The following is a 12850-nucleotide window of genomic DNA, read 5'->3' on the forward strand; positions in this document are numbered from 1 at the left end:
AGCTGACATTTTTTTCATTTTGAGACAGGAGTACCCCGCTCTTTGACTAGAAGATGAATGAAAATGTATAGATGTCCTTACTGTCAATTGTTGAGATCAATTATATGACCATATTGTGGAGTGGAGACAGTGATGAACTTGGTGCATGTTCCTTTCAAGCCCATGTGAACAAACAGTAATCCAAAAGCTCCCATACAAAATATGTACACTTGAGTTGTCCTTTTGGGTGGCCCTTCAAATTACCCTGTGCGAAGCACAGCAAAAAAAAATTAGAGGGCTGCATATTTAACTAAACTGACAAAGCACTGCAGAATCACCACTGAGTGAGTATAATGGCTTTGTCACCAGCCTGGTTCCTATTCTTCTGAGGTACTTGGTTGAAAGGCTTTAATTTCATTTTATCTGATTCTCAGAAAACAAGGTAACAAAAGTGGACAACCCATCACCATTTCACTAAACTGCTAATAATGTTAAATGAATAATAAATGTAATAATCTTTTCTTTCAGAGAGTGGATTTTATTCCCCCCCCCCCCACTTGAACAAACAAAAATTTACATGTTATGACTTATTAACTGATTTGAATAACCACATATACATTGCATGATATTATGACACCATTTAAAGAAATATCTTTCTGCTTTTGTGCTTGATAATTGAGTATAAATATGCATAAAATGATCGATTTCTGAAATATGTCCAGTTCAAACATTGCAGTACAATCCGAATGAAATGCAAGTAAATGCATAAAGATTACAATACCACCAGTTAATCAATTGGGTAATATGTTGAGGATGTTTATTGCCAAGTAAAGGATTGAGTGTTAGTCAAACTTTAAGAGTTCTTCAGGCATGGCTGGCTAATCAGGGTTATGTCACTAAGGGTGAATTTGGTGCTACAGAGGTTATTCTGGTGAATTTACTTCCATATCATAACTGTGAACAAACTGTTTCCTCTGTTATAAAAACATCCATGAGTTTTCTATTGCCTCAATTTAAAGTTTGAAGATGGACTGCCAATCAAATCCACAGACTCTTGTCTGAACACAGTAATATTATAACAGCAAATATCATTATGTTGACTCAGATCACAGTAATTGTTTTTTCAGTCTTATTTCAGACTGAGGCTGACAAGTGGTAAGAAACATCTACCCCATACAAACCAATAAAGTGTGGCACTGGGAAAACACAACTGGTCAGACAGCATCCAAGGAGCAGGAGAGTTGACGTTTCAAGCATAAGGTCTTCATCAGGAATGTGACATTCCTGATGAAGAGCTTAAGCTCAAAACATCAACTCTCCTGCTCCTCAAATGCTGCCTGATCGGCTTTGCTCTTCCAGCACCACACTCTTTGACTCTGATCTCTAACATCTGCAGTCCTCACTTTCTTCTACCCTACAACAAGTGCCAGCAGAGACAAAGACAATCTCCAACAAGAGATGATCTAACATTGTTCCTCGACATGAAATGACATCACTGAATCCTGCACTCTCGACATCCCATCGTTACCATTGACCAGAAACTGATCTCGAAAAGGCACATAAATACTGTGGCAGAAAGGGCAGGTCAGAGACTGGGAATTGTGCAACAGATATTGCACTTAATGATTTCTTAAAAACTGTCCACTGTCTCAAGTGCAAGTCAAGAGTATAATAGAATGCTGCCACTTGCCTGGATGAGTATAGCTCCAATGACTTACAAGTAACAAAATAGACCATTTGATTGGTACCCCTTCCTGTGCATTAAATATTTATTACTTCCATTATCAAACACAACAAGAGTTGTGTGCATCTTAAACTAGAAGTATTGCAACTTAGCAAGCCTCCTTTGACCAGCAGCATCCAAACCCATGACCTTTATTAGCTAGGAAGGTGCCAATAATTAAGGCCTTTAAATTGTTAATCAATGGAGACTTAAAGACTTCAACTCACCTCTAACCCAATCATCTGAAAATGTCCATACCTCTAAACTGGAAGGCCAGGGTTCAAGTCCCACCTGGTGCAGAAATGTGTAACTATATCTCTGAACAGATTGAATCAACAAATAGATAGAAACCAGGATGATGGTGGTTACTGGTTAAAACAAAAACGAAGGAAAAACATTCCGCGTGATTTTGATGGTGAGACGGTCACTCAAAAAAAAAGTAGAAACCAGGGTCAGGGCCCTCTTGTGTCCCTACCCATGGACCAGGAGATGCAACTTCAAGTCACCACCTCCTGAGGTGTATAATAACATTTCTGAATTGGTTGAACAGAAAAATAAGTTGAATTTTAAAAACATTAATAAAAAGGGTGATGGTGGTTGCTAGTTTTTAACAAAAAAATGTCATTTTAGCAGTGGGAAGGGAAGGTTGCTCAAAAAATAGAAACCATGGTGCAGGGCCTTCTTGTGGCACAATAGTAGTGACTTTACCCGTTTACCAGGTGGTCAAATTTAGGTCCCGACTGCTCCACGGATGTGTTATAGCATCCCTGAACAACTTGTTTAGAAAAATCAAAACCGGGCTCACAGGTTGTGGACTGTGTCTATTGGCCCAGTCTTGAAACATTTGGGGGCAGAAATGGTGGCAAAGTTGTGTGTAGTTTGGTCTTAGAACAGAGGACCCATTCTCTAGCTTTCGCACCTTTATTTTCAGCCATTTAACAGCTCTTTTACACTTTCTACAACATTAACATCCCTTTATTTTTGCACTCCGCTTCTAAAATATAACAGAAACATTTTTGAATACTTCTCAATTCTGAAGAGTCGTACTAGTCTCGACGTTCACTCTGTTTTGCTCTCCACAGATGTGACCAGACCTGCTGAGTTTCTCCAGTACTTCGTGGTTTGCACAGTCGCCACCAAACATGCACACCCCCACCCTTAGGCTAAATATTGGCTAAAATTTATTGTTCCTTTACTGTCGCTATGTTAAAATCCTGAAACTCCCTTCCTAACAGCATAGTGACTGTGCCTGTGCCCTATGGACTGCATGTGTTCAAGAAGCCAACTCAGTACTGTCTTCTCCAAAGCACCCATGGTCTCCTGATAAGTGCTGGCCTAGACATTGATGTTCTCATCCTTTGAAAGAATCAAAAAATAAACTTAATTCAGAAAATTCAACTGAGATCAGTTGTTGTCAAGAGTCTCTTTCAGAAATAATGCTGACTTTGTGCAATTGTTTTCTTCACTGAAATAGCTGATTATTTTGATGCTATGCTATAATTAACTCTAAGATCCTACAGACTTTAAATATTTCCTCTGCACTATTCACCACAAGGCAGAACACCACACCATCTCATTGCCGCAAACCAAACTCAATAGGAAATGATTTACACAGTGTGTATTTGAGTTGTCTCTGTCCAATTACTTCTAGACAAAGATAATCATATCATAGAATCGCTACAGTGTGGAAGCAGGCCATTTGGCCCATTGAATACATACCGACTCTCCAAAAAGCATCCCACCCAGACACACTACCTACACTATCCCATAATTCCACATTTCCCATAGCTAATCTACTTTGCCTACACATCCCTGGATGCTACAGGACAATTTACTGGTGTCCAGAAGTTTTCTGTTTTCATCTGGTCCTATGTGCACACAGAGTTGCTAATGGGAGTCTCGTATGTTCCTTTGGCACCTTTTCTAAAAACAGGTAAGCACAGTTTGTTTCAATGAACCTGCTGTCCACCAATTAAGCATGGTGATATATGAAAAGATATGTACCAATAGTAGAGTTGATTGTAGGAAAGGAGGTTAGAAGAGAGAGCTTTGAAGAGAGCAATGTGATCTGGTGGGCAAACCTTCAGCTAGTTACTCCTTTAGTATCCCTAACTGCTGATAAGCAGGGCCACAGACCACACAGTCTTGAAGCAGGTCAGTAGTCTGCCTTTAGAAGTGGGAAACTTGACTCAGTAACACTGCAACCAAGGGTGCTGCGGGCAAATAACTGGGAAAGGGAATAAGTTATAAACTTCATTTGGAAAAGGGTAAACAAAATCACCAAATATGGATACTTAAAACAAGGTTCTGTTCACATGGACAATTTGGACCATCATTTGCTGACAATTTTTCATTGCTCCATGGCCGCTTGTTACAAAATATTTGGACAGAGCAATTCATCAAAGCCCCCACCCATCTTCAACCTGTGTTGTCGTTATGTATGCTGAATTAATATCACTGTCATCGTCTTGGCTACTTCAAACATTGCAGGGTGGTGCTGAATGAATGGGAAAGTTTTCATAATGCTGAAAGCATAACATTGCAGATGTTGGAAACCTGAGACAAACACAGAGAATGCTGAAGAAATTCAACAGGTCTGACCATTTGTGGAGAGAGAAACAGAGTTCTGTGTTTGAAATCCGGCCTACCACACCAGAAAGAAACAGAATGGTTCTCAGTTGCCCTGCTGGATGACTACCGAAAATAGAAATGTAATATTATCTTTTGGCACAGTGGCTCAATAGTTAGCACTGCTGCCTTGCAGATCCAGGGACCCAGGTTTGATTCCAACTTTGGGTGACTGTGTGTGTGGAGTTTGCACATTCTGCCAGTGTGTTCATGGATTTCCTCCAAGTGCTCCAATTTCCTCCCACAGTTCAAAAATGTTCAGGTTATGTGCATTGGCCATGTTTAATTGCCCTTTTAGTGCCAAGGAATGTGCAGACCAGGTGGGTTAGCCATGGTAAGTCAGGGGTTACAGGAGTAGGATTGGGGCTAGGTCTGGGTCGGCTGCTCCTAGGAGGCTTAGTATAGACCTAGTGGGCCAAATGGCCTCTTCTGCACTGTCAGGATTCTATGATTTTTTTTAATTCTGGAATTATAAATGATCATAATCTTAACTAGGAAACAGTATATACCATACCACACCGAGGTATAATTCACAAACTTGGTGTTTTATGTTATCTCAATCTTTAAGGAGCCCTTGAGGTAATTGGCATGAAATAATGTGATACCTAATGTTCTATAACTATTGTGATTTTATACTTACATTTGTATTATGGGAGCTGATATGGTTCATGTATTACTGAAGTACTGCTATCTACGTATGTACATCCTAATCACTGACCCTTACCTGTCTGGTCTCAAAGCTAAGTAATTTGCATGTATTTTAGTACACCTTCCTCAGCAAGACATGCTGCAGGAGCACTCAGTCAGATGGAAACAGGTTTTTATATCATTAGGTCACGTACCATGATACAGTGATGACATAATGAGCATGTCAATCTTAAAGGAGCCCTTAAGGTATAAGTTTTTACTGACCTGTTGTTGGGAACTTAGTTTTAACTGTGAACCTTCATTTAGGATAAGTATATGTTGACAGCCAGGGGATCTCCCAGTCGATAATGCTAATTTTGTTTTTGATTTGTTTATGGGAGTATGGCATCACTGGCTGGGCTAGGGTGGCATTTATTGCCCACCCTAAATTCCCCAGAGGACAGTTAAGAGTCAAAAACAATGCTGTGATTCTGAAGTCATAGGTAGGCCAGACCAGGAGAGGATGGCAGATTTCCTTCCTTAAAGGACATGAGTGAATACATGGATTTTTACAACACTTGATAGTGGTTACATGGTTGCTAACAGGCTAGGTTTTGAGTTCAGGTTTATGTTGAATGCAAATTTTACCATCTGTCATGTGGGATTCAAATTCATGTCCCCAAAACATTACCCTTAGGTTCTGGATTGCTAGTTCAGTGGCATTGCGCTACAGCACCACCTCCCCTAAATAGTCTTTAATATTTATTGTGTTTATTGAATTATTGTTAGGAGCAAAATATTGCCCAGGATTGATGATGATGCCAGGGACAATTATTAAATAACAAACTGAAAAAACAATAATCGTAAGTCAGTATTCAGAGTTAAATATTGTAGATGATATCAGAGCACAACTTATATGCCAGATAATTTGACATCTTGGACAATGTCTACATCCTTTATGGCTTACAGGATACAAGTAGCATATTCTCATCAGTTTTAAAGTAAACTCTGGTGTTAATTTGTAATTGGAAGATCAGACAACATCAGGTATTAGTCGCCAGTTTCAATCTTGTAGAATTTTTTTTATTTCAGTTGAACATAAGCCCACATTGCTTGCTGCTCTCAGTTCTTGTTGATTCACCTAACTTAGTCAAATTAGTCAACTGACAGAACTGAAAAGCTCATCATTTTATATCAGATGAAAAATTCAGTGAACATCACCCTTTTGCAGTGAAAAGATGTTGACCAGGTGAAACAATTATTTCTTTTTTCTTTTCATATTAACCGAATTGAAATATGTGCAGACCTTTTTAGCTACGTGTTAAACCTTTAGATGCAGTATGAAACAAACCTTCCTCAAAAGAATTAGAATTTTCCAAATCACAAATTCTAAGCTTTTTTTTAAAACCTACAACAAATTCAAAGGTATGAGGTACAACAGTGGAAATATTTACACATTTCAATAATTGTTACACCCTTCTGAAGGGCAATTAAGGATGATAACAAATGTTGGCCTTCAGTGACACTTGATCCCATGAACAAATAATATATTGAAGCAAAAGTTTGCAGTTCAATAAACACTTGAAATCTTTATCTTTTCTTTCTATCGATTTGGTTTTGTCTCAATCAGTGGCAAAGTGATGACTCTGCTGAACATGTGAGTAAAGCATAATCAGACAACTACAAACGTGTTTATTATCAACCCTCAGTGTTCACACAATGTCTTCTTGCAATTTTTTCTTTTGTTGGTTTGCTGCACTGCACTGCATGCACTAACTGGTTTCCAAGACATTTTATAAACTTTATTTTGGACTAACTCGTCTATTTATTTTACTCTTTTGGAGTGAGCATGGAATTAAATGCTACTTGTTTATTTGAAAATGATGCCTCAGGAATTATCCTGTGGATTTTAATTTTTGGGATTAAATAACTGGATTGAAATGTATTTAGACAAAAGAAGTCATTGCACTGCGGCAACTCACCAAGGCTGCTTCAATAGCAATATTTGAACCCACCACTCCTACCACCTCGTCAGACACAGATGCATGGGATTACAACCACCAGCAAGTTCCCCTCTGAGATACTCACCATCCTAACTTGGAAATGTATTAGCAAGTCAGTGTTGCTGGGCAAAAATCCTGGAATTCCCTTCCTAACAGCAATGTAGGTACTCCAACACCATATGCATTGCAGCAGTTTAAGAAGGCAACTCACCACTACCTTCCCAAGGTGAAATAGGGTTGGTAAATAAATGCTGACTGAGTGAATGATGGTCACGTCCTGTTGATAAGTAAAACTAAAACTGCCACTCTATTTAGAAAAATATTATGCACTCTTCTTTTCACTAGTATCAGAGGAAGGTGTATTTTGCACCGCATGCATTATTTTTGTGCGGAGATCATTAAATATCATGAAACACCTGATGTTTTTCGTAGACATTAGCACAACTCCTTGGAATATATCAGTTGCCTCTGATTTAACACATGCTCACAGACTCCATGGGAAAATTGCAGTGTGTGTGAAATGTCAACTTAATTTGGTGTTTTCAAGGATGTGTACTATGAATAATCATTTGTTACATTTTGAACTTCCACCTTTTATTCTCTCCAGCAAATGTTATAACTACTTTCCACCACATCCTGCACTTCTTGGAAAAAAATGCAATACCTGGAAAGATGGCACTTAAAGCTATCCTTCTCTGAATCTGCTCACTGTCCTTGCACCTTGGGCCTGTGAAGCTCTGCCCATGTGGGAAGGAGGTGTAGCAATTCTCAAGAAGAAAACTATGTTGCTACTTATTCATAATAGTTTACATTTTTTTTGCAATAGTTTGTTCATGATCAGGAACCCATAGTTTTTGAGTAGGGTTATCTGTTGTGGTCAGAGTTGTGGAGGAATACAGATTTAACAACACCATTTCTTTTGTTCTTTTGATTTTTGGCCACTTCTCAAATTTTTCAATTGTGTTAGCTATGTAACTGAGTGCTAGTTTTAGAACTGACTAGTTGCTAGATGTCATTGATGCCTTAACACCTTTAGGAAGGAAGGTACCCTAGATACATTTTGACTTCAACATCTGGCAGTAATCTGGTTTAGTCCTTCATTGAATATGGTAAACGTTTTATTCAATTTAAATCAACGTTTTTGTTCTACAAAGGGCAGGCGATCCACTCCAAATTCCTGACCTGATCTGCCACAACTAATTATGATTGTATCTGCTCCTCCGCATTATTGTCCAGGTCCTCCTAGACTGACCACTGCCAGATCTTTCCCAGCTGATCATATTGACAAGGAGCAAGAGTAGGCTATTTGGCCCTACAAACCTGCTCTGTCATTCAATCATTTTATGGCTGATCTGATTTGACCCTCAGATCTACGTTCCTGCATATCCCCTATAATTTTTCACCTCCACGGTAATCAAGAATCTAATTATCTCTACCTTAATGATATTTAAAGATTATGCATTCACTGCATTTTGAGGAAGCAGTTCCAAAAATTCATGCTCCTTAGAGAAAGCATTTTTTTTCTATCTGTATTAAATGGATGACCTCTAATTTTTAAACTGATGCCTTGGACTAGATTCTCCCAGAAGAGAACATATCATTTCAACATCCAACTGGTCAAAACCCCTCAGGATTTTATACATTTCGATTATGTCATTTCAGACTCTGCTAAACTCCAATGGGTACAAGCCTAACTTTTCTCTTAAGGAAATTTGTTCATTCCAGGTATTAGTCTAGTAAACCTTCTTTGAACTGCTTCCAAAGCATTAACATCCTTCTCTAAATATATAGTACTTCTGATAAAATTTCAACATTGCCCTGTATAACTGCAGAATAACCTACCTTTTCTTGCATTCAGTTCCCCTCGCAATTAGCCACAACATTCTATTAGCTTTCCTGGTTACTTGCTGTACCTGCATACTAACTTTCTATGCTTCTTGTGCTTGGACACCCACATCTCTTTGCATTTCAGAGCTTTGCAACCTTTCAGCATTTAGCTAATATGCATTTTTATTCTTTCTGCCAAAATGGACAATTTCATATTTTCGATCACTGGATCCACTCTGCCTGATTACTGATTGGATCTGCTCCATCACTTTACTGTGCCGATCCTCATCAAATGATCATTGCCCAGATCCTCCCTGACTGGTCACCATCAAGATCCCATCTGTTTGATTACTGATTTGATCTGCTCCATAGTACTCCAGATCCTCTTGGACGACTCCAATTGATCATTGCCCAGATTAACCTCGAACTAGGGATAATTAATAAGGTCAAGGATGGTTGGGGGTGGTTGGCATACAGTTATACAGCATTTGTGAGTGAATGCAGGTGGAGAGAAGATCAGATTGGATACATTCATGGAGTTTCCCTGATAAGCAGGAAAATCACCGATCAGAAGTTCAAACTGTGCAGGTCAGGGCTTTTTCAGAATTCTGTTATGCTTCACAGTCATGTGTCTGGTTTCTGAAAAAAGGCAATTAAGTTTTGGCCCCAGAAGTCTCTGTCTGTATTTCTATTTAGACAGTGAATACTTAAGACAGGTTACAATAACTCCTGCCTTTGTCGCTTGTTCTTTTGAAGGGTACAAAAGCTAAAGATAATTGATTTCACAACTGCACAAACACAGCCTATTAACCCTGCACAATAGCTTTTGTATCAAGTGTAAGATGTGTGTTGCCACAGTACTATGAATTTAAAATGTTGTGCAAAAAGAAGAAATATGTGTATGTCCTAAAGAACTGACAGCATCTATACTTGAAAGGTCAATACATTTTTAATATTAACATGAAATAGCATCCAATAATTTTCTGTATCCCCGTGCTATTGAGAGACCTGAATTAACGATGGTCTAAAACTGTGGAAGAGACTCGCGTTGTGTTTATCCCTTTATATTTTTGCCTTTTTTGTGTGCAGGAAATGATCATTTCTGGACTTCTGCCTGAAACTACCTACTCTGTCACTGTGACAGCTTATACAACAAAAGGAGATGGAGCTCGAAGCAGAGCGAAGCTTGTGGTAACCACTGGTGCAGGTAAGTGATTTCTGAAGGCTATTATTGGATTTCAGGCATTTCATTCATGAACAGTCATTATTAGCTGGCTTTTCCCAGCCCAAGAACAGTTGTCATCTGTTCTTGATTGGGCCAGTTATCCAACTTAACAAAAAAGGAATCAGTGAGCCCACCCAAATGAATTAACATCTTGCATATCAGCATGATGTGTGCAATCCTGAGACAATAATTAAGGAACACAAACAACCCTGGCTGTAGCTGTACGTCTTAAACCCTTGGCTGTTGTGGTTGAAGAATGCTGATGAGCAGAAAGGAAAAAAAAGAATTGAGCAAAGGTCCACTGAATTTGTCCTGCAAGGCAAACATTGACAAGTATCAGAATAATCTCAAATGAGCATAAATAACTCAATAAACAGAAATGAATCTGTCGTTGAGACCAATGACTCTCAATAGCTCCTCACTGTATTTTTTCATCTACAAATTTCTGCAAAGAAAATATCCAAATTTAAAAATAGAGTTCTTCAGTTGTGACAATAGATTGAAGAAGTTGGCACTGTTCTCCTTGGAGAAAAGAAGGCTAAGAGGAGAGGATTTAAAATCATGAGCTAGCGCATAGAATAGATACAGATCTGTTCCTACTCCTAAGTGTAGGCATATATTTAAAGTGATGTGCAAAAGAAGCAAGGGTGATGTGAGAAAAATCTTTTTCATATTGAAAATAGTAAGCATATGTAATGCATTACTTGAAATTATGATGTAGGCAGGTTGAATTGAGACATTTGATTGTTATTTCAATAGAAATAATATACCCATATCCTTGTACAAGTGATTGATTGACTAATTGTCACATGCCCTGAGGTACAGTGAAGAGCGTTGTTTATGAGCAGTAAAAACAGATCTTAATAAGCAAGGATTTACAGATCAAAAAGACTCAGACAGAGGCATACAGGTTACATTGCACAAAGCATGCACTGGGGTTAGCAAGATCATCATTATTTAAGGCTAGAGAGTCTATTCATCAGTCTAATAATGGCAGGGAAAAAGATGTTCCTGAACCTGCTGGTGCATGTGTTCAGGCTTCTGTACTTTCTGCGTGACAGAAGCAGTTTGCAGCGAACCGTGTGAATAGAGCCCATGGATGGAAGGTTGGCTGGTCTGTGATGGTCTGTGCTATGCACAACACCTTCTGTGATTTCTTTCAGTCCTGAGTAGAGCAGTTGCCATAATAGGCAATAATGCAGCTGGACAGTGTGCTCTCAATGATGTATCTGTGGAAGTTGATGAGGGTCCTTGTGGACATGCCAAATTTCCTCAGCCGCCTGAGGAAGAAGAAGCTTTGTTGTGCGTTCTTGACCATTGCATCTGCATGGGAAGTCAGCACAAGTTGTTGGTTATTGTCACTCCGAGGATTTGCACATTCTCCACCCTCTCAACCTCAGTCCGTTGATGTAGATGGGGATGTGTTCTTCTCCTTCCTTTCAGAAGTCACTGATCAGTTCTTTACATTTGTCAACATTGAGAGAGAGGTTGTTCTCATTGCACCATGTCACCAAGCCTTCTACCTCCCTTCTGTATTTTGACTCATCATTATTAGATATCTGTCCCACTACAGTGGTGTCATCAGTAAACTTGGAGATGGCATTCATTTGGAATTTGGCAACATAGTCATTGGTGTTTAGGGAGTAGTGTCAAGGGCTGAGGATGCATCCTTGGCTGGCTCCAGTCTTGAGTGTTATTGTGATGGAGGTGCAGTTACCTGTCTTCATTGATTGCAATCAGTGGGTCAGAGGATCCAGTTGCAAAGGGCAGAGCCAAACCAAGGTCACAAAGTTTTTGGAATCAGTCTGCATGGGATAATGGTGTTGAAGGCAGAACTGTAGTCATTGAGCAGGAGTCTGACGTAGGTGTCCTTGTTGTCCAGACATTCCAGGGATGAGTGCAGGGCTAGGGATAAGGCATCCACTGTGGACCTGTTCTGTCGTTAGGCAAACTGTAGGAGATCAAGGCAGGCTAGGATTCTGGAGTTGATGTGGGCCATGACCAACCTTACAAAGTGCTTCACGATTATTCAGGCCGGAGTCATTAAACACATTGCATTTGCTTTCTTAGATTCGGGGAAGATGGTGGTCTTCTTGAAGCAGGTGAGGACTTCAGCTTGTAGGAGGAAAAGGTTGAAGATGTCAGTGAATACCTCCACCAGTTGATCTGTGCAGGATCTGAGTGCTCAGCTGGGGACACCATCTGGACCTAGTGTTTTCTTTGGGTTGACTCCCAGGAAGACCAATCTGATATCTACAGCGGTGACACAGGGAACAGATGTGTCCAGGGCTGTTGGGGCAGGTGTCTCTGCACCACTGGCATTCTGCTCGAACTGAGCATAGAAAGCACTGAGTGCATCAGGGAGGGTTGTGTCTTTGTCTCCTATCTTGTTCTGCTTCATTTCATGTCCCATAATGTTATTCAGGTCTTGACATAGACAGTGTGAGTCTGTTTGGTAGATTTGGGCCTACCAACAGGAGACTGCCATTTTGTAGTGATGCTAACTTGAAGATCAGGTGCAGACATGATGGCACAAATAAAGCTGCCTTCTCCCTGGTATCAATTCTGTTATTTTAACCTGCCCAGTGACTGCATATTTCCTGGACATTATCGATTCTTGATTGATGGTGAAAACTGGGTTTCAGTCTAAAGGAGCAACAACATTGGATTCTTGACTGAGGTTCACATTTGTCGTTCTTTCTGAGTACCATTCACAAAGGCCGAATAGCGCTCAGCTTCTTTGAGTGCTGGCCTGTCAGCTAACAGCAGGTCTGTGACAGGTTCAAAAACTGTCGCAAAATTACAGCCCACCAGTGAGATTCCCAGATTACCAGCCAT

At 39.7% G+C, this 12850-nt stretch overlaps 1 protein-coding gene across 4 annotated transcripts in view; it reads left to right on the forward strand.

Moving 5' to 3' along the window:
- LOC132824449 (receptor-type tyrosine-protein phosphatase delta-like) overlaps positions 1-12850 on the forward strand; it is a 588252-nt gene that overhangs the window by 405942 nt on the left and 169460 nt on the right. For all 4 annotated transcript variants that reach the window (XM_060838969.1, XM_060838986.1, XM_060838977.1 and 1 more), the window contains exon 13: positions 9877-9994. In XM_060838969.1, coding sequence (XP_060694952.1) covers positions 9877-9994 — 118 coding nt within the window. The remainder of the gene's footprint in view (positions 1-9876; positions 9995-12850) is intronic.

This window comes from Hemiscyllium ocellatum, chromosome 2, assembly GCF_020745735.1.
Source record: "Hemiscyllium ocellatum isolate sHemOce1 chromosome 2, sHemOce1.pat.X.cur, whole genome shotgun sequence".
Lineage (NCBI taxonomy): Eukaryota > Metazoa > Chordata > Chondrichthyes > Orectolobiformes > Hemiscylliidae > Hemiscyllium > Hemiscyllium ocellatum.